At 39.1% G+C, this 22,321-nt stretch overlaps 2 protein-coding genes across 4 annotated transcripts in view; one reads left to right on the forward strand and one right to left on the reverse strand.

The window, feature by feature from the left end:
- Positions 1 to 876, forward strand: part of ost4 (oligosaccharyltransferase complex subunit 4 (non-catalytic)) — a 2,736-nt gene extending 1,860 nt beyond the window's left edge. The window contains exons 2-3 of one of the 2 annotated variants that reach the window (XR_001481837.1): positions 502 to 639; positions 793 to 823. Coding sequence is in view for 1 of the 2 variants with exons in the window: in XM_015394607.1 (XP_015250093.1) it covers positions 503 to 616 (114 nt within the window). In the remaining variant the exon portion in view is untranslated. Of the gene's footprint in view, positions 1 to 501; positions 640 to 792 lie in introns of those variants that run through there. The other variant, XM_015394607.1, reaches the window with a different exon arrangement.
- A 657-nt stretch (positions 877 to 1,533) lies between these two features.
- On the reverse strand, positions 1,534 to 21,327 carry agbl5 (ATP/GTP binding protein-like 5). Of its 2 annotated transcripts, XM_015394983.1 has the most exons (17): positions 21,213 to 21,327; positions 20,111 to 20,393; positions 19,855 to 20,026; positions 19,587 to 19,753; positions 19,318 to 19,495; positions 19,032 to 19,210; positions 17,192 to 17,720; positions 16,845 to 17,014; positions 16,598 to 16,733; positions 14,420 to 14,628; positions 14,126 to 14,328; positions 8,905 to 9,081; positions 4,362 to 4,504; positions 4,200 to 4,252; positions 3,708 to 3,883; positions 2,413 to 2,546; positions 1,534 to 2,328 (listed from the first exon to the last, which is right to left on the reverse strand). In XM_015394983.1, the coding sequence occupies exons 2-17, from the start codon at positions 20,323 to 20,325 to the stop codon at positions 2,251 to 2,253; spliced, it is 2,919 nt and encodes a 972-aa protein (XP_015250469.1). In that variant the 5' UTR covers positions 20,326 to 20,393; positions 21,213 to 21,327; the 3' UTR covers positions 1,534 to 2,250. The 2 variants fall into 2 exon arrangements, with proteins under 2 accessions (XP_015250469.1, XP_015250474.1); XM_015394988.1 differs by lacking the exon at positions 8,905 to 9,081.
- Positions 21,328 to 22,321: the final 994 nt, after the last annotated feature.

Raw genomic sequence — 22,321 nt, forward strand, 5'->3', positions numbered from 1 at the left:
TATATATAGTTATTACATTTTATTTTTTTTCCTTAGAATTTATTTGTTTTTTAGTAGATAGTCCATCACAAACCTCAATCCATACAGTAAGTGGCGGTAATCCTACTAAATGTTTGTTGCCAACCGCCAATAAATCCAACAAGAAGAATGTTGCTCTCCTGTCATCATGTGAGATCAGCTTGAAAACAAACTTTAAAATGTTGATGTTACAATTCATAATCAAGCTGTGGTTTGACTGTTGTACATTTGTAGGAAATAATAAAAACAAAAGTTGTATGTTTTCTTTTATTGTAAATCCTATTTCAACTGTTGGCTGTCGTTGTAGACGATACCCATCTTTTTAATGTCGCTGGTTTTGATGCCTTAACTAATCTATGTACCAAAATCAAAGTAGCTACAAAATGAAGTGGTTTAAATTTTGAAGCAATGCTGCATTCAAATCTCTAATAAAACATTTCCCCTGTCTCTTGACTTAATGTTTTTCTTCTTTTTTTAATCCAGGATGGTGACTGATGTTCAGCTGGCAATCTTTGCCAACATGCTTGGAGTGTCGTTATTCCTGCTGGTTGTGCTCTATCATTATGTTGCTGTGAATAATCCCAAGAAACAGGAGTAGATTTCACTACAATGACTGGAGAAGTGAGTGTATTTTAACTACATTTTCTATCAGCACGAAGTCACCCACTGATTAAAGTGTAAAGTTGTTTTCTTTATTAAATGCATGGGGGGGTAAAGCTGGATTACAACTTTTAGAATTAGAACCTTAATTTGTTTTTCCTTTTACCCCCTCAGGTGAGATAAGAGTCGGAGTCCCAATCTTCCCATCCAGTTCACCTTTAGAAGATGTTCTGTTGCACCACATTGTTTTATTTCTAATAAAAAAAAAATGTTGAATTCAGTTTTATCACGGCCTCAGGCTTTTTCCACACTTGCGTTCTTCAATATTTGTAGGAATTATAAACAACAAAACTAACCCTTGTGTGTCTATATATGAAACTTATAGTATAGGGCTATTAGAGGTAAAATCAATAGAAATGTTATGCCTTAAAATGTTTAAAACACTGCTGCTATTTAAGATTTTGAACTGCTGAAATTTGACTGCTTTTAGTATTACTTCTGGCATAGGGAGGTCAATATCAAGTTATTTCTGTTGGCAGCCCTCCATAGACCCTTCTAGATTTTCTATAGATACAGTTGTCCACAAGATATTAAAAGCTCAACTGCGTGGTTTAAAATACATTTAGATTTAATTAAGTCCAATATTATCTTAATTTAATATTGTTTTTGCACCTTTTATGTTTTCCTTCTGTCCAACCTTCCATTATTTTTCAAGCAGCACTGGGGAAAAAGCCAGATAATTACCGCGGATCCTTTGTAGCTTTGCTAAAACAAAGATGTCTGCAGGACAGATTTCCCCTTGATTGTCTGCACAAAAACAGCCATATTGTCATTAAATGATTTATTGATAAATAAGTAACCATTTTCAAAAAAAAAAAAAAAATATATATATATATTTGAATTCATTTACTGGGATACATCTTCAGTTCTAATTTGAGATTAATTTTGCAGTGTGTATATATATATATATATATGTCACAGTTTCTTCAACATAGGAATGTTTATACAGCAGTGAGAACTTGGGTGGTTCGTTAAAACAATACAACTCTAAATGCTTCTGAAAATACCAATGTCACATTATTAACTAAAAAGTCCAAAGGAGGGAAACATCCTTTCAGAAATAGTAGCACAAAAAACCAAAACAGTCCATTTTCTAACCATGGTTTAAATGTAACAAAGGTGCTGCTGTGCTCAGGTTTGACAAACAAATGATTGATAATACATGTCTAAACAAGTGACTTAAAATTCAAGCACAATAGTGTTGGTCAATCAGAGCAAATTTCTTTGCTCAAAAGAAAACCGATTAAACAAAGTGTGAAACGGTGGTCGGAGCTGAAATGTTACAGGGATATTTCAAGTTTATTCTTCAGCTCGAAAACAATTTATGCTGCACTACTCCAGCTGCTGTTTCAGTGTCGTAAAGAAAGGCACTTGGATCTTCAATGGCTGCTCAGCCATTCAAAAGGTCACTAAATCCGTTGTATAGCATATTTAACACTTAAGAAATGACAGTTCCTCCTCTTATTTGAAATATTGGTTAATAATTTGGAATTTTAATGTGAGCTTACAGTTGGCAAAAAATAAATACTGTAGTTTAGTCTATTTGTGAGCTCCTGGACCTGGGTGCAGTGTCTAAGCTTCTCCACACAGGGTCGCTGTCTCACACATGTTGGCAGCCTCTGGCCCCAGCATAGCTGGACTCTCCTCAGCCTAAAAAAAAAAACCAACACTTTGTCAGGTTTTAGATATCTTATGCATTTGACTTTGCCTGAATCTTAACATGTAGATCCTCACCTGTTCTGCAGTTCTGTCCATCTCCGCTGTAGGCACAGTGATGGGTTCTGTGGTGTAAATTGGATTCTTCTCTGTGTCCTTCACTAGCAGCGTTCTGGAGGCCAGCTTTGAGGCACCATCCTTTTTGGATAAGCCTGAATAGTAGAAAAATGTTAATCAAGATTTTTATTTACATCACAAGTTTTTACTCCAATCATGATGATACAGTTTCAACAATATGGAGATATCATCATAGTAATTGGGATGTGAATATGTGTTAAATGTAACCTTAAAAATGAAAAACATACCAGTATTTACACCAGGACATCAATTACAAAACACTACCTGGACAGTATCCCCTTTTCACCTTTTGTTAAATTACAGCAAGTAATTCTAGCATTTTGCAGGTATGTGACAGAACACCACAAATTGAGGAGCAAATTTGAAAGGGTAAAATAAAACTATAAACTAAATAAAAATTATAAAAGAGGCATGTATTTGTTTCCAGATTACTGTCAGACATTATTTTGCAGATCCACCTTTAATCATTACAACTCCAAGTGTTGGACAAATCCCTAAAAGCTTGATATATCCTAAGACTAATTGGCTATTCTTCTTAGCAAACTAGCTCAAGCTCACTCAAAATGGACAAAGTAAACAGATGTTCTATATACCGGCTAGGTTTCTTTTGAAGCAATTGCCTGTACTGGATTTCTTTTAAAGGTGTAGTGGAGGATGTTCTTTTTCCAGTTGGATCATCAAAATAAGTGGTCATCCTAATTATCAATCATTCTGGTCATATGTTTATGTAAGGCCATCCTACAGTATGTGCTCGTCCTCATTTTCACTTACCGGTGGTGAGTCTGACATAGTCGAAAAATTGCAAATCTTTTGGAAAGTAAGCTTGTATGAGCGATGCAAACAGCAACTTTGAAACAGAGCGTGCACCAGGAGAAATGAGCTCGAGCATGCTCTCATGTGTTTAATAGGCGTTCCCTCTCTGAAGCGGGTACAGGGTTGTGCATGTACATTTTTTTTTTTTTAAGTAGAGAGGATGGGTCTTTTAAAAAAAAAAAAATTGGGAAAATCCTTCACTATACCTTTAAGGGGATCAAAGCAGAGATAACTAAATACAAATTCTTTCCAATTATCAGCTTTTTTGGTGTATTTTATTTAAAATATGTTGAGGCCTGCTGTTGTGACTCAGAAAATGTTGAGGTCTGAACACTTTTGGAGACAATTCATGCATAAAAAAAAAAAAAAGAATTGAGGAATTTTAAGTTATGGAAGCAAAGAAAAGCAAACATGGTACGTGCCTGACATGGCCAGATGTCTGTGGAGCCCAGGTCTGAGCAGCTTCAGGACTTTCATGCTGGAGGCCACCTCACTGTCTCCAGACGTGGAAACAGAAGCTTTAAGGTGTGGGAGGGGAGCCTCAGAGGACCCTGCTTTGCGGATGGGGATGCGGCTGGTGTGCGGCTGCAGCTCGCACCTAGGCGGGCAGGAGAGGAGTTATTAATCACACAAGGATGATTTAAACCTACAACTCTTTGACAAAAAAAAAGTTAGAAAAAAAGTTAAATTAGACTTTTTTTTTTAAGATAAAACTCGTTTAGAATTTATTAATAATTTATGTTTCAAGAGTTAATTTAAATGTCTAATTCTACTATTTAATCTTGATTTAAGAAAGACATGGACAGATCATTTCCCTTCCGATTACCTTCTCCCCCAGATTTAGTGCTTCTATCTTGTTTCAAGACGCCCATTTTTTTGCAGGAAATCCCAAACTGTAAAAAAGCTAGACTTACTTGCTGATTTTGAATGATGACAGGATATGTTGAGGCCGCGTGTCTTTAGACGTCTGTGACAGATCGACACATTGAGAGAGGACTTAGAACACAACGGAATATGGAAGCTGTACATAGCTAGCGTACAAAGCAAAGAGAACTTGCTCCTCTGGGTCAGCAAACCTCTCTACAGCTCTCAGCGGAGCGATGACTGACTGCGACACCTCGACAGCTTCGGCCAACACGGCCGGCACGCGTTGGGAATGGTGCTCTGGACCAGCCAGCCAAACTGGCTCCTTCAACCTTAAAATCTGGGCAGCTGATGCCTGTCAACAACAGGAAGGGACATAAATACAGGAAAATGTGTACGTTTAACATCTTTGGCACGTTTAAACCTCTATAGCCGTATCATAATTCATGTAAGCCTTCCAACGAGCAACCAGGTTCCTGTTTTTTGATTTTCAGGAGGTTCCATATTTTATTGTGGAAGTTGAAAGACATAACATTTAAAAATATAAAATTTGATAATTATTACATTGGTCAGAGGACTTGCACACTATTTACTTTCACAAATGGACTTTTCTTTATTCAAGAAGTTAAACAGTAACGCAATAAAAGACAGCAGCACATTCAGTAAGAGGATATTAACCAGTCGTTACAAGAAAAAAGACATCTGGTGCAGGTTTGCAACGCATTAAAGAAAATGACACAATTCTCACAGAGATTATAAAGCATAAACATCTAACTATGCATACAGTGTTTCCACCTAAAGCTAGTTTTCTTATTTCAAATGAAGACGGGTGCACCTTGATGTCAAAACAAGTTTGGACACAGACATTAGAATTCACAGTGAGAGTAGAAATAAACTACAATATCTAATCTAATCCCATCCTGCGCTCATCAAACCTGGGAGCACCGGACCAACAGCTTCCCCACCCGGTTCAAATCAGTAGAAAATAGCTACATGGAAATAATCGCCTCAAAGAGAAGCAGAAGAATCAAACACTGACCTACTTCAAGCCTTTTGCTCATTTTTCTTAGAGTGGAAACTTAACTTAAAGCCACATATAGAGCATGTTTAAAACAGAACATGTTTTATATAGTGTCTGGATTTATCACGATCAAAGATCAGTGAAAACCCATAAACCAACTCTTCTACTGCAGTAGTACGATGCAAAGGAAAGAAAAATCCAACCTTAAATTTTAGCAGATGTACTCAGGGAGGAAAAGGATGTCACAATAAGGAATAATTGCTTCCTTTGACGGAAATGTTGGATCTACTAACAAAACCATCAAAATATAGTTAACTCGAATATTTTAAAAGAAGCATTTATTTTCATTTTTTCTCCTTTTAAAGTAGATTAAATTTATTCGGTAACTGCTAATTGTAAACCTCTACTTCCTGTGTTTCAGTGGCATAAACTGGATGTCAGAGAGGAGCACGTTTTATCTCTCTGCTCTCCAATAGGCTGGAGTATAACCCATTTTAAGGTTGCTACTATGCATAGTGACCATAATGTAACAAAAAAAGCACATGGGAGCATGTTAGGGAAAACCATTCACTCCAACATAAGTATATAAAACATTTTGAAACCAACTGAGACCTAAAAGAAAAAATAAACTATCAGATACCTCTAAGATTGAGCTTTCTGACGACAAAAAATCAGTCGGTCTGACATCAAAAGAGCCAATATGCCTTTCTGCCTACTGTTAAATATGGCTGAGAACCTCTGATCCTCTCAGCTTTTCACAAGGATAAGGATTCAAAACACACAATTAAATCATTGCAGTAAAGTGCAGTAAAATGACCATCCTGTGATCATTTACTCTGGGGATTAAAATCGTAAAGAATCTATCCAAGGTGAAACTGAGACGACGAGAGCACGGCATTTATTTTTCCAACTGAATAAATCAATCTTAAAATAAAGGTTGGCTTTTCCTAGAATTAAGTAAGATTGTCTTCTTACACATCTTGTCATTGTATGGGCAGCTGCACCATTAAAAGTCTAATAAGATGTAAAATATGTTTGGAGCTTTTTATAAGATCAAATCAAACAATAGTTTAGCACAAAGCAAGGCACACGACAGCTAGAATGTGTTATCAGATGGCAGCTACAGCAACAATGTTTCTGCTAAGAAAATTTTCAAACATCACAGATATTCTACGTTTTACAACTAAACACAAACCACCTTCAGGTACTAGAACGACACATAAAACCAAAGTGCAGACAATAACAATTTATTCCACAGCAGATTAATTGTTTGGATATTTTATAAAAATGCTTAATAACCATCTACTAAAAGTAGAGAAACTTTCACCAAAAAACATTTAAAGGCTGAATAGATAATGACCCATATATTTCATTTACGATAGAACTAATACTGACATCTTATAATAAATATATAAAACTTTTTTAGCTTTACCGATTGCTGGTAAACCTTGCTTCTTTTCAAGCAGCTCTACAATTGCACAAACCATGAGGATATAATCCAGAGCCCACCTGGAAAACGGTTCTGGCATTAGGCTACGCAGTGAACATTATTAGGTCACAACCCATGTGGGTCCGACGCAGGAATGACAAGATTGAACTGAACTGCACATAAACACACATATAGATAATCTTTAAATCTAATTCTGTTATTAAACATTAAACATAGTCAACAGAAACCTCATATTTACAAGCTATCAATGACCGTATAACTTCAGTTTTGGTATTCAGCCAGTTTTCATTTCACAAACAAAAATTAAGCAGAAAAAGTTCTACCTAACTCTGCAACTCCATTACACTAAAAGACAAAAAAATAATAATAATGCTACAGGTATAAGTGCAACATGGGGGTATATCCTCTGTTTATCGGGAGAGCTCAAGAAACTCCCTATAGAACCAAACAGTAAGTCGAGTGAAGCATATAAAAACTGATAGCTAGCTCATCAAAATTCAAATCACATGACTTCTTTTAGCTTATAATTTGTAGAGAAAACTCACTGTTATCACACCAAGATCTATTGAGGACAGAGGGACAAAAGAAAAGCTAAGCACCAAGACAAGCATCCAAAAGGAATGGTCCGGTTCAGGTAACATTTGGTAAAGATGGAGAGCAAAGGTGGAAGTGTCAATTATCAAATAAGTGGTGAACTTTATGCAGAGTGGCTGTAATCAGTAATGTTTCCATGGTAATAGATCAGGTATTGGTTCAGTTACCAGTATCGACCCATATCAAGGTTGTAAAAATGTACTTCTTTATAACAGCTTGATTTTCCCCATCATCCCATTCCAACCCCTTTTTAGTCCTTTTAATATGATGACTTCCTAACAACGAACGCAAACTTCATTTAGATAACAGCAATGTTTATTTGGGTAAAGTTTTAGAAAGAAATGTTCCACTATTAGCAGCTGTTTGTTAAGCAGCTGACTAAAAGCTCTATTGGAGCAGATAACCTAACTAAATAATCAGCTGATATCAGCTTTTCACACTCTGTAGTGTTACTTTCTAAGGATAAAAGGTTAAACTTCTCTGTAATACGCTTAAGCAACTTGAACATTATTGCTAAATTAAATGAGTGTTATGAATTGGTTGTTTTATTAAAACTAGCTTTAAATTCAACTGTCTGCATAGAAGACCTATATTAAAACATTCTGTTTGTGAAACATGTAATCTCATACCTTCCCAAAATAGAAAAAAAATGTAGGTAGTTTAGTCACTAAAGAACCAAATGTTAAGCTGTAAACTGCCTAAATAGCAGCCAGGTTCAATCTTAAATAAAGAAATAACAACCCCATAACTGGCTTTGATCTAAGGGTGAGGTATGCGATTATTTCACTGCTCTTATGGGGTCTGGAATTACTTATATCACCTCCCATGTTAAAGATGGGAAGTAATCTTAGTATAGAATTGTAGACTAAAGGTACATTCCTTGGGTTTTTAAAAATGACAGCATTGCTTTGTTTGGCAGGTTAAACTAATAGTTTTGTATCTATGCACATTGATGTAAATCAGTAAATTCAGTAAAATCATTGGATTTATGAAGACCTTTGAAACTTTGGTCCTTTACTAAAACCAACTGGCTCTTGTGTCGGGAGCCATCCTGAAGCTTTAAAAGTAAACTCTTCCCCCCCCACATACAGGGCAACAGCAAAAATAAAAGCAGGCCTTGTGCAAGTCTGAAAAGCAGCATATTGAAAAGATAACTCTGGAATTACTATAGAAGGTGGAGACTTTTTCTCACCATTTTCACTATTTAATGCTGCTCCTTACTACCTTTGAGCTCCAGCATTGGCGTTCCTGGTCAGAGCCATCACTGGTCCCCATGTTTTGTCTAAATCAGACCATTCCTTCTGGGCATTAAATGTTTTTTGTTTGTTTTCTTTAGTTTTTTTTTGTACGTTGGTGTATGTGCAGTACTTTGATGTATGTGCCCTGTTTTCAAGGGAATGCAACTCAAATGCCCAACCTGTCCCTTTGTCAGCAAATATAGATAACTCAGTTTACTGGTCAGTCTGTGATATGCCTTAAAATCTAGCACCGTTAATATTTCAGCACGCGAACACACAGTCTCACTGGATGAGTTTGATTTAGTCCGACTTTGGCCCCGTTGTAGAGCTGGTGGAGGGTGGAAGGCTCTGAAGAAGCAGTGGGCTCAGTTTGGAGAGCAGCCCAGGCCGAGGCAAAGCCTGGAGGGAGGGGAGCAAGGCGGACAGGCGGGGGGGCTGAAGGGTGTACAGACCTGTTATATTGACCGGAGCCGGAAGGGGACAGGAACCTGCCGCACATACTGAAGAAGAGGAGGACGAGGAGGAGGAAGGGGGGGACAGAGGGGGGCGGGAGGGTTTGTGGCTGTTGCTGGGAGATCGGAGAACGGGACGGTTGTGGGAGGGGCGTCTCTTCTCCTGAGGCTTAGCGTCTGAGGAGAGAGAGACACACACACACGTACACCAGGCTCAGAAACATGCAGGGACTGTGCTGCACACATTCATTCACAGAAACATTCAGGCTTTCCACATTTCTTGCGTTTCAGACTAAATCTTTATTTTATTTTCCAAATTTAGTCTGCAAACGCTACCTCCTAGCGCTAGTTCTAAGGAAGCTTTTCAATGGTATAGGGGAGGATGTTCTTTTTTCGGGTCGATCATCAAAATAAGTGGTCCTCCTAATTGTCAATCATTCTGTTCATATGTTTCTGCACATGCACACTATCAGGTGTATACATGTGATGAGCTACGGATTCAGCCAGACATTGAAGCTAGCCTTTGTCACTGCCGTTCTATGAAAATGGACGAGGGACGCAAGAGGAAAAGTGTTCATTAAGTGTATGAGAAGAAGAGAAAGGCCTCAGGAGAGAGAACCAAGACCAGAGTGTTTTAGGTAGATTCTTCCATGTGATGGCGTACACTGAAAGAACAGGTCGGGCTTCCCACTGATACCTCGGTTGCAAAGTTTCTACTCGACAGGTAAAGTTTGCATGCTATTCGGAGAAATTCATTTTAGGTCACTGCTAATTAAACAAGGAGAAATAGGCTTGTGCAAGCTCTCGCACAGGCGTTCCCTCTCGGTAGCGGGCACAGGGTTGTGCATGCGCATTTTCTTTTTTTTTTTAAGTGAAGAGGACAGGTCTTTTAAAAAATTCAGGAAAATCCTCAATTATACTTTTAAGGTCACTTTAAACTAACTAAACTCCCTAAACATGAGTAAGAAGGTGCAACTTGTTATTATAAGGTATTGATCCACCTAACATTTCCTTTCCATAAAGTGCAGCAGTGATCAAAAGTAAACAGAGAGGAGAAAAGACGTGGTGCAAAGCGAAAAGCAGTATAGTGTTTAAAATCAATCAATCCTTTCAGTATAGGGGACAGATTCAAGTCTTGTATGATATACACTCACCGGCCACTTTATTAGGTACTAGTAACGGGCTGGACCCCCTTTTGCCTTCAGAACTGCCTCAATTCTTCGTGGCATAGATTCAACAAGGTGCTGGAAGCATTCCTCAGGGAGTTTGGTCCATATTGACATGATGGCATCACACGGTTGCCGCAGATTTGTCGGCTGCACATCCATGATACAAATCTCCCGTTCCACCACATCCCAAAGATGCTCTATTGGATTGAGATCTGGTGACTGTGGAGGCCATTTGAGTACAGTGAACTCATTGTCATGTTCAAGAAACCAGTCTGAGATGATTCCAGCTTTATGACATGGCGCATTATCCTGCTGAAAGTAGCCATCAGAAGTTGGGTACATTGTGGTCATAAAGGGATGGACATGGTCAGCAACAATACTCAGGTAGGCTGTGGCGTTGCAACAATGCTTAATTGGTACCAAGGGGCCCAAAGAGTGCCAAGAAAATATTCCCCACACCATGACACCACCACCACCAGCCTGAACCGTTGATACAAGGCAGGATGGATCCATGCTTTCATGTTGTAGACGCCAAATTCTGACCCTACCATCCGAATGTTGCAGCAGAAATCAAGACTCATCAGACCAGGCAACGTTTTTCTAATCTCTTATTGTCCAATTTCGATGAGCTTGTGCAAATTTTAGCCTCAGTTTCCTGTTCTTAGCTGAAAGGAGTGGCACCCGGTGTGGTCTTCTGCTGCTGTAGCCCATCTGCCTCAAAGTTCGACGTACTGTGCGTTCAGAGATGCTCTTCTGCCCACCTTGGTTGTAACGGGTGGTTATTTGAGTCACCGTTGCCCTTCTATCAGCTCGAACCAGTCTGGCCATTCTCCTCTGACCTCTGGCATCAACAAGTGGGTGTTTTTTCTTTTTCGGACCATTCTCTGTAAACCCTAGAGATGGTTGTGCGTGAAAATCCCAGTAGATCAGCAGTTTCTGAAATACTCAGACCAGCCCTTCTGGCAACAACAATCATGCCACGTTCAAAGTCACTCAAATCACCTTTCTTCCCCATACTGATGCTCCGTTTGAACTGCAGGAGATTGTCTTGACCATGTCTACATGCCTAAATGCACTGAGTTGCCGCCATGTGATTGGCTGCTTAGAAATTAAATGTTAACGAGCAGTTGGACAGGTGTACCTAATAAAGTGGCCGGTGAGTGTAAGTCACATCATATTATTATAAAATGAAATAAATACTCCATAACATTCAAATTATTAAAACAAACTATTTTTATTAACTATACATTTATATACCGAACATTGTGACAAATGTTTCCCATTTTATCCCCTGCAAATCTGTAGAGTCTTTAAAGTAGGCTTACCAGTTAGAGCTCACTCAATGTTAATGGGATGAAGCATTTTAACAAAGCCGTTTAAGAAAAAGGGCATCATATCTTTACTCCCAAGTATTCTGTACTCCAGACAGCAGCAGGTTGTGGTTGCAGGTACCCTGTGTGCTCACAGAGTCTGGAAAGATAAGTCAGGTGTTGGAATTATCTGCATGATGAGGTTATAAACCCTCATCTCTTTATCTAGTTTTACAGAAAAACTGTCAAAGATTTGCTTTAAAGAGATGCTTTATTGCTTGACACCTTGTTGCTGTGAATAATTTAATCATATTAATTGTGATCCTTTTTTTTTATTGTATTGGCTAGTTTGCACTTTGTGCTGTATTTTTCTTATATCTGGGTCATCCTTATAAAGGAGATTAATAATGTTAATGGATTTATTTTCTGTAAAGATACACATCTATCACTTCCAAAAATAAAGGAAAGGGGCTAGTTTCCACATGCTTAAAGTCTTAATGAAACGGCCGTTCCAACCGTTGTGTTTAACAATTCTCTGGCTTAAGACGTCCCAGTGGTAAAGTAAATGATTCTTATTTGAACCGTTGCGTATATTAGCTGCGACATATGAATCAAGATGCTATGACCGAAAAAATTTGATTGACAGATGACTGTTGATATATGATTGGCCGAATTTAGGTGTTCAGGCTGACGTATAACTAACTGGCCTGTATAAGATAACAAACAAACAAAACAAAAAAAAACCCTACAGATTTTATGAAAGGATTTTTTTTTAAATAGAAATGTTCTAACTTTTGGGACAATGTGGTCTGAATAGATTTACATACATGTTTAAGCCAGAATGATTTGAAATTTAAATATGACTTTCCTATGACTTTTAAAAAGTCTTTGAAGCTAACCAGCTGCTTTGCAGCTTGGAAAAGCAGGAATAACTTGACAGTATTCTGTGTCTCTGAAAGTTAGTAATTTCTCCCATTTTTCAAACCTCCTCATTTTGGATTTTTTCTAAGCTCACTTAGTTGACTAATGGCGCCATCTGCTGGAGAATGTTTTAGAAGAGCTTTGATGACTTTGATTCAGAAAACCTCTAATAGGAGGCTTTCTGAATCCTACTTGTAGTTTATCATCAGGAAACACTTCTTGGCATGACCAATGCATAATAGCTAATTAGCTAGCTTAGAGTTGTGCCATTTCACCAGGGGTTATCAATTTAAATGAACTGTCTGGATTCAATATTTAATAGGCTATAATATCTGTATATAATTTTATTGGCTGATGACAAAGATGTTAAGCTCACAGAGTTGAGAGGAGTTTGTGTCATGATCTGGCCTGTTTGCTCTCCCTTAATTAGTAATCCCTCTCACCTGCCCTCTTCTTTCCCTGCCTCAATTATAATTTATTCCTCTCACCTGTTTCCTCTGGTTTATATTCAGTTCAGCCTGAGCATTCAGGGCCAGATCATTGCTTCTCTTTTATGTTAGTCTGTCTTTTCAGTTTTTACTTGGTTCATGTCCTGGATCCTAGCTGCCAGTGAAAAGAGGGTTTTAGTGTTTGTCTCGTCTCCTGATCGTCCACTGTTCCTCCCCCGCGGAGTCCTCTGGGTTTTTGGCTCATTATGGGGGGGGGGTCAGTTTTTATCTAAGTAAGCCTGGCTCCAGAGAGGAGACCAGTTTAAAGTCCTGCTTCAAGTTCCGGTTCCTACGTCCTGTCTCGGCTACCCTCTTCCACTGAGCCTGCCTGTCTGCACCTGATCCTGTCTGCTCCTGTGCGTGACCACCTGGTCATGCTTCTGGTCCCAGTCTGACTCTGAACCCTCCTGGAAGCCTGTGGATACCTGGAAGTCTGGATCCTGCCACCTGTTTCTGTTCCTGTCTGTTCTGGATCTCTCACCAGGATCAGCTTCCAGCATAACCTCTGGGACTCCAGCACTGGGGACACTCGTGGTTTGGACTGTTAAACCAGAGTGTCTGAGATTGGGCGGTGCCCCGCCCCCCCGCCTGCAGTGTCCGCGAGCCACAGCTCCGCTTTTGTTTGGTTTTTATTTTAATAAACCTTTTGAACTTTCCTACTGACTGTCTCTCCTGAATACTAGGTCCATCTGTCCTCGGTTCATGACAGTTTGGGAAGATAGAAAAGAAAGATAAGAGAGGAAATGCGAATAATTGTGATAAATATGATCCTTAGTATGTTTGACAAACTGCAATCTGTTGCTATCTTTTAACCTTAGTTTGTATAGAGGTATGAAATAAAAGTAATTAGAAATAAAAATGGCACAATGCGGGTAAGAAATAGGGGTATGAAGTAGGAAAAAGTTGATCTGATCAGGGGCCCTCTAAACATGTTAAACAAAATAAAATTGTCAATTAAACTGAACATAAAGGCTTAAGAGAGGTGAATGAAAGTGAATAATTCATATAATTACAGACCTGACGATGGGATTTTAAGTCTGAAACATCCCAAAATATGGAAAGCAAATGAAAAGAACCATGGATTTATTGTGGCTTAATTAACAATTGTAAAACCAAAAAAATAACTCTTAGGACTTGCTGGATATGAGGGGACAGTTTTAAACAGACTTAATGGTGGAAGGAGAGAATGCACTGAAAGGAGGAGGAGGAGTCATGCAAGTATTGCTTAGGGGAAGTTTAAATTTGCCATCCCAGCAAACCCTAAAACCAACACACACATCAACCAGTGATAGAAAAAGAAAATCTTCCCAATTAGACGGTAAGGTCAACTCACCCCTAACAGGTCCATGTGTCCTGTTGGCTCCTCGTCCACTGGGATGTGTGCTGCTGTGCGGCGCGTGACTTCTGGGAGGGGGGCAGCCGAAGGTAAAGCTCGGGGAACTGTGCATTTTGGGAGAGGGGGTCTGGCTGCTGCTGCTCTGGCTGTTGCAGCGAACGCGGCTGATCGTGTTTTCTGATGCTGATCCGGACAAGAAGCTGCGACAGATCAAGATAAACAGAAACTAGTGATCCATCTGTAAGGAGGCCAGTAAACACACTCTGGACTTCAGGCTTACACAGAACTCACTTGTTGAAACTTTTTGGTGGCGACACCTTGCTGCCGTTATGTCCTTTTGGCAGCGCGTTGATATGCATATTCAGACCTTTGGTATTGCGGACGTGCTTGAGGATCCAGGCTCGCAGGTTGGTTAGGCAGGTGTGCTCAGAAAGCACGAGACGTGGCCACGGGTTACACTCAGCCATATCCAGGGCAGAGACCGCCACAGCACGTCCCACCTGATGCACATCAAAAATTTATGAAATAGAAATAACACACAGCTATGAGCAAGAGTGTAGAGGTATCAGCCTAAACATAACAAATTCTGCTTCTTTGTAAAAGGTATTCCACATTTTCATGCTAAACATACAAATTAGATATGGTTTATTGGGATTCAAAGTAGGGTTGGGCGATATAGAAAAAAAGCTTATCGATAAAAAAAAATGCATATTGATCGATATCGATAATTACTGAAAAGATTTGAAACCATATTTTATGTGCAGCTCTGCCTGGACTTTTTATAATATTGCTAAATGATTTAATTTTAATAAAAAACACAAACACAGACTTCCAATTAAATCTTTATTTAACCAACTTTTTTAACCATAACAGAATTGTTTTAAAGAAAAATAACTTAAGAGACCTGAGTTATGTTATTAAATACTGACAAAGAATAAACTAAAGTGACCAGAAAAGTGACCGAAATAAATATAACATTTTTCATTTTTCTCTCAATTGTTAGAACTACGTGGGAAACTGCCCAGAACTGAAAATATACATATATTTTCCCGAAATTCCCGAAGATTCCTCGGAGGAGAGCCGCGCCGGGGCCTACACAGCTCGTACTCCTGCGGGTGTGAGCGGCTGAGATGATAAAAAAAAAAAAGTTGGTTGTGTTATCAGACTTGGTTTTCACTGGTTCCCTACACATTTTACAGATGACTGTGGTTTGTTTTTGGTCCGACTTGCCATGACCGAAATACTGCCAAACTGGCGAACTACAAAAACCCTTCTTTGGAACAATTTCCTCCGCCTCTCCTTTTTTATCTTCATGTGCTCTGTGTTGTGGTTTGAGAGGGCGGCGCTTTGTGACGGCGTGCCTGGGTCCGCGATTGTGATTGGTTGGGAGAAAGTAGTGACTAGCATAAACCTACATGCTAGGCTACAATGAGAAGGAAGGAAAACTGCGTTTCTTTTTTATCGAACTTTTACCGACTCTCTTTTTTTCTATTGCGCCACACGTCTATCGATCGATATATATCGTTATTGAATTATCGCCCAGCCCTAATTCAAAGCGATGATTTTAAGTTACAGTATAATAAATGAATCAATTAAATGAATCTCTGGTTGTATGTTTAGTGCTGTTCCTGTCTCAAATCGTTCGAAGACTGTAACAGCTTTTCTTTCAAAAACATCTCCATGTTTAGCTCTATCTTCCCACAGCCTGATACCGCCACCACTATTTCTTCACGTATGGAGGGACGGATGGAAACTTCTTTGTCCAAAATGGGGAAATTTGTCACGGCTACGAGTCTTAAAATAAAATCAAAAATAACATAAATGCATTAAATTAAAAGATTGCAGATTTACAACATACTAAATACACCTGACCACACACTCCACAACAAACCAGAAATCAGACAAGAGCGTGTATGACAGAGGTAGTGAATCTCTAAAGGTGTATGTTTACCTTATTGCTTAGTCAGATGAAGGGAAGAGCAAATTTATATTTGAATCTATGAAGCTTGGTGTGTTAGGGAGACATGCAGTTTTAGCTTTAGCAATGGAAAAATGTAATTCAAAAATGTTCCATTTCTCTTTCATCTAAACAAGGCACCCCCTTTTACATGTTTTCCATCTCCCACATGGCCCAAGGCAGCTGCTAATTCAAATGTGTGGTTTTCTTCTAATAATGGTAAACCATAAAGGCCAGATGTGTGGAATTATTTACCCCTTTATTTTCTGCATTAAGATCAGTGACATAATAGTAGAGGAGGGATTTACATGCATTTCACATTTTTATTTCTACAAGGATTTGAAATGCACACTTCATTTTCCTTCCAGCACTCATTTGTGTTGGAGTATCACAGCGAATTCCAATAAATTACATAGTAAATTAGCAATATAAAATGTTGGGTGTGAAAACTTTTGAAAATCACTGACTAGCTGTGTAAGGAATCAACAGTAAAAATAAGCAATTCCTCCTACCTGCTCAAATATTTCTGGAGTGTATTTAGGAGGAAATGAAGAGGGTGGAGGTGGGGTCGCCCGTCCGCTGTCGTGGCAGGCGGGTGGGATGCTGTTCATGGTTTTTCCCGTGTTATAATTGCACTCCAAAGTATAACTAATGTCACCAAACAGATAAAGATGAATCCAGAAAGACAAATGTTATAAAAGCTTTCTGCTTTTTGCTATTGTGTGAATTGCTGTGGTTATACAGATGAAGACGTCCTACCTGTGAAGCAGTCCTATCGCTTTGTGAATGGCCACTCGGCCGCTGCCTTCTTTAGACTGCCCATCCCTCTTGTCACGTGCATACATGTTTTTCTCAGAGAAGTTACAGCCAAGGAAATCAAAGTGAGCAGAATTCACAGCAATCAGCCGTGGGTAGAGCATGTTCTCCACCTAGAAAGAAAACCAACGAAAGGGGAAAACGGTGATTTGTTTACGCAATGTTGTGATTAAAATAAACTTTTTATTTCCCTCATAATCCATTTAAAACCAAACAGAATAAAAAATAAATGGGACTTCAGCCATTTAACGAAAACAATTCAAATGGAAGGAGAATATTAAGCCTTCTACCTGCTGGCTCTCATCTGGAAGGTTATTTCCATACATGAAACATCCGCGTTTAGAGGCATGGCCGTGTAAATCCACGTAATACGCCACTCCTCCCTCCTGGGGAGGCACTGCTTCACTCTCCTCTGCCACTGGATCAGTTCTATCTTCAGTTTGAGAAGCTAGCTTCTCTGAGGAATCTGAAGAGCAGTTCCGGTCTTTTTTCCCCGACTCTTCAGTGGTCCAGCTGTTCTCCATCACCATGGGAACCTCTGTCTGTGCAGAACTTCCACCTTTCTCTGCATTGCGTTGGTTCAAGCTGATTTCAAGGGGAGTGAGGGGAGGAGACTGATGCTGATTGGTGGGCTTGTTGTTTAGAGGAGTGGGCTGCGTCTGGAGGGTGCTGTTGCTGTGTGTGGTGGGTTGTGTAATGTGTAATCTATTGTGTGTGTGGTGGTAGAGCAGTAAAGATTTGGCTGCATAGATGGAAGGATGCAGTTCAGGGCTGGGGTTCAAATACTGTCTGTTGAGGTTCACCCCCCTGGAATCGGTTCTGTTAAAAGAGAAAAACGTCACAGTGAGATTAAACCACAGTTCCTCTCCTTAGATCCAGTATGTAACAATCAAAGAGTTGGCACTTCCTAACCTAACACACAGCTTCTTGCTAAAGCAGTGAGCATTCTCGTATTTTGTCCCTTTAAAACCAAAATCTTCCATGAATTATGCTGGAAACGTGAGTGAAGAGCCAAAACAAAGTCTTTTATAATGGTTATTAATACACTGTTTGCTAAATGTGTCCACATAAAATCATCAGTGGAGAAATCCATAAATCAGGACATTATTACTAACCCATCCATTCACCCATCCATCGTTCGTTCCTTCCATCCATCCATCGTTCCTTCCTTCCTTCCATCCTTTTATTTTATTTTATTTTTGTCCTATGATTCTGTTTAATCTGTCTTTCTGGCTGTCTTCCTCTGTCTGTGGAAAAACAATGAAGTCTTTACGTTTTCTGCCAGTTCAAATATTTCAGCAAAACTTTTCCGAATGGCCTTCTGTCAGGTTCCAGATTAAATAGTTACACTTTATGAACGTTTTTCCACATTTATCAGATTTCAAAACTTTATTGCAGTTCTGTTGTCTGCTAATTCTGCTGTTGGCTTCAGTTTTCTTCTACTATTTTTCTGGAGAGCACTTAACATTTCGGTTTTATGATAGTTCATTCCATTTCAGTGAAGTTCTTGCTTTCAGGATCCGCTCATTTCTGATGGCGTACAGTTTAGCATACAGCATTCAGATTTCATTTTTGCAGGAAAGGCAACATTTTCTAGTTTTATACTTATGTTGTGATAAAAAGTAGATAAGCTGCAGCCCTGGAATGGGCTTCCTAAACAGAGGAATGTCTTGTTATCTGTGTCTCATGAGACCTCCCTCCGTCAAGGGAAATCCAATCCACAAGTAGCAGCTAGCTAGTAGAGAAGCTACTAGAGACTTTTCAGCCGAAAACATTAAAGCAGACATACTTGGATCTGCAGATTAAAATACTTAAAAAATACTTTGGTATCAGAACTGATGCAGATTTTTTATCCTGTCTTGTAACCCAGGATAAGTTTCCATCTGCAGCTAAAACAGAACTAATGATGGTGCTAAAAAGCACAGAGTCAGTTAAAGTTTCAAAATCTGAAAAACCTGCAACCTTCAACTCACTTTCTAGATCAAATCACTGCTTTGTGGTTGTCTGCAACAAAGAGACAGAATGTAGGTTGTGGTTGTAATGTGGTAAAATGAAAAGGCCTTAGGGGTGTGAATACTACTGTAAGCCACTGTTTGTGTCCCTGTTTGCTCCTAAACGCTAAAGGTTTACCTGTAGTGTCCTCGGACAACCCCGTCAGGGTTGAGCATTGGGATGAGCTTGAACACAAACATGTTGCGCAGCATGTGCGCACGTGGGTCATCTCGTCGAAGAATGAAATTGAGGAAACCGTTAAACACAAACGAGGACGGAGTTTCTCCTGGATGTACACGGCTGCTGAGGAAGAACACCTGCAAACACACACAGGACAGGAAGGAGGAAGGATGAGCTTCCCACCATCACAGGAGCAGGATTTCTGCAAATGCACTGGATTATCAAAGCCCAGGGAGAACGTTACCCTCTTGCCCGGGAAACGATGTGGTCTGGGAGTGTTGGTGTCAGGAAACAGCTTGGGTAGACATGCTTCTCTCTCATCCTGCATGCCGCTGCAGTTGGTCACAGTGAGGAGGTCCACCCTATTGCCATCGAGAGAGTTGCACAGCAATTCCCTATGATAATACACAGTGCCTGGTGGACTGAAAGGAAGATAAAAAAGATCAGAGACAATGCAAACAAGAATTCAGCTGACACTTCCAAAATTAAGTGTTTTATCTTGTCTTTGTTTACCTGCTCGGACTGAGCTGAGCAGCATTGGGGTAGCTCTGATCCAGCTGCTGCAGCATCTCCTGACACTCAGTGTAGGAGAATGGGTAGGAGAAGGAGAAGAAGGTGGTTGCTCCACGCACATCCAGTAGCCGGTGAGTGAAAGACAGAATGAACTGGTTGTTTACAATCTACAAAGAAGCAAAGGAGAGAATAAGAATGATAGGCAGTCTGACATTCCTGTGCCTCTTTGTATGTTGGTTTCCAGCAGCCTTAAAAAGTGGGCATATACCTCTGTTGTGGGTCTGTCCCGGATTCTTTCCCAGCGGTTCTTGCCTGGTAAGGTCCGTACGAGAGGAGCCATACCCTGGCTATAAAGCTTTCTCTGGTTGTTCATGTTCATCACATTAATCTTCAGCAATTTCCCAGGCATGGCTCCCCGCACACTGAAGTAAAACCAGGATCTGAAAACAACATTTCATAAACATTAGACAGCAGGTGAGAAAATTATGTAAATGAAACAACTTTGTTGAAAAAGCAGGGTTTACCTGTTTCCATTCTCGTATTCTGTGCCTGCACAGTCTGGCTGGGTCCAGACATTGAATTCGTAGTCAGGGGTGAGGTGTGGCCCTGAGAGGGAACTTCCCACAGAGGGTCCATCAGAGGGGGGGCTTGAGTTCCCTTTTTCTACCTTCTCCACTCGGGCTAGGTTCCCTGAGTCGAACTTGGAGCTAAACACGACGTTACCAAAGCGGACCTCCATGCCTCTTAGCTTTGGGCAATCTTGCCTTTCAGTTATTTAGTGCCAGTGGGACATCTGACACTGAGGGCCTGTCATAAAAACAGAAACACAACAGATATTTACACAATTAAACAAAAGTTGGATACATATTATACATCTAAATAGAGCAGAATATAAATGTATTCTCAAAAAAATTATTTTACCTTTAATATTTCTGAGAAATAATTAATGTATAGTTAATAAGTACTGCATAAATTTGTAAAGTGAGAAAGACCTTTAAAAGAAAACAAATCATAGAAACAACAGCAAATAAAAAAGCTAGAAACCTAGAAATACATTGTTCATTATAATAAGAAAATATCACAGCACCAACGCCGCTCTGTGGTTGCTAAGAGAACTACAACAGCATCTACACTAGAAAGGTGCAACGTTTCGTTTAACACATTCACAAAAAACAAACAATTAAAAATTAGTCTCATTATTTTTCGGTAATGGCTACTTTGTTTTCAGCTCCTCTAATTCGAATAAAACTCTGAACAGGACGACACAGCCACGGCCTTGTTGGGGATTTAAAACACCAACAGCTGATTTACCGAGCACAGAGAAAGGGGGCGTCAAGGCAACAGCTTAGAAAACAAAAACGGCCTCGCTTGTTTATATTGTCTAAATAAACACATGAGCCAAACCACATAAACGTCCGCTGCAACTGTCGTTACAAAACCGTTATTATTTATTTTAAGCTCGTGGACGTCTCGAAGCTACTGAAGCTAACCTAGCCGTTAACCTCGCAGCCACTGCTCGGAAAAGGACATTTTTTAACAAAGTGTTGTTTTTTTTTACTTGCTCATTACCAGCACATTTATCACCCAACTGCTCCTATACGTGAATAAACGAACTGTTAGTCTTACCTGGTTATTTTCGGTCGGTGTCCATTTTTGTTGTCATCGTCCTCTCTAACCCTCAACGCATCATTCTCTGTGCTGCGTTCAAGTTTATCTGGAGAAACGAGTTTGCCTGGAATTTTCTGTCGCCTCCCTGCAGAGATGTGCAGGGTGCTTGACCAAAACGGTCTTTTCCTCAAAAATAACAATACCAAATCAGTAATATAATTAAAAGAAACTACTCTACAAGCATAAATGAAATAACAGTTCATATCAATACATCGGAAAATAAATGAAACGAGCAGACATTGGAGAATATTAGTTTCCTTTAATTGAATGAATAACGTCTACTCTTATAAGTGCAATTAAATATTTAAATCTGTCTTTAGTGCAAAAGCTTTTTTTTTTTTGCAATGAATCATGGGGTGAGCATGGATTGTGGGATGCTAGATCTGTTATTATATTATATTATGTTATATTATATTATATTATATTATATTATATTATATTATATTATATTATATTATATTATATTATATTATATATTATATTATATTATATAGTTTATGCAGCAGGAGTCCATAAACTATATAATCCCTTTCCACCATGAAAACAAACAATAACAAAATCTGAAACAACTAGAGTTAAAAACGTCCTTAATATATAATTATAACAATTATATTTTGATTTAATTTCTGTGGTCAGACATTCACATCCAAACTCATGCATGTACACGTGTGAGTTTGTATGTAACAAAATAAGAGGTTAACTGTCCACAGACACGCATAACAAGAAACATTTGCTGACAATCAAATAGACCAATGATCCATTTCTGCTCTGGGAATGCACTTTCTATGTACATAGTTTAATATTTTTCTAAGTATCTAAATATCTTTTTATTGAAGATTCAAATTCTTCCAAGGGTTAAAAGGGTGTTTGATATTTAACATCTGAGCTTTCATAACCAGGTGTCTCCAAAACATTTTTATTAGAGGTCTCACCATTACAATAAAGTTTCTGTATTCTTAGATAAAATGTCTTGTATGAATAATCCCATTGTTGTAGGTACATTCTATTTTAGAATGTCTAAAGCAGTGGAACAACCAAAAAAAATGTAATGACATGACCTATAAGTG

Source organism: Cyprinodon variegatus, unplaced genomic scaffold (assembly GCF_000732505.1).
Source record: "Cyprinodon variegatus isolate N-32 unplaced genomic scaffold, C_variegatus-1.0 Scaffold25, whole genome shotgun sequence".
NCBI classification, from domain to species: Eukaryota; Metazoa; Chordata; class Actinopteri; order Cyprinodontiformes; family Cyprinodontidae; genus Cyprinodon; species Cyprinodon variegatus.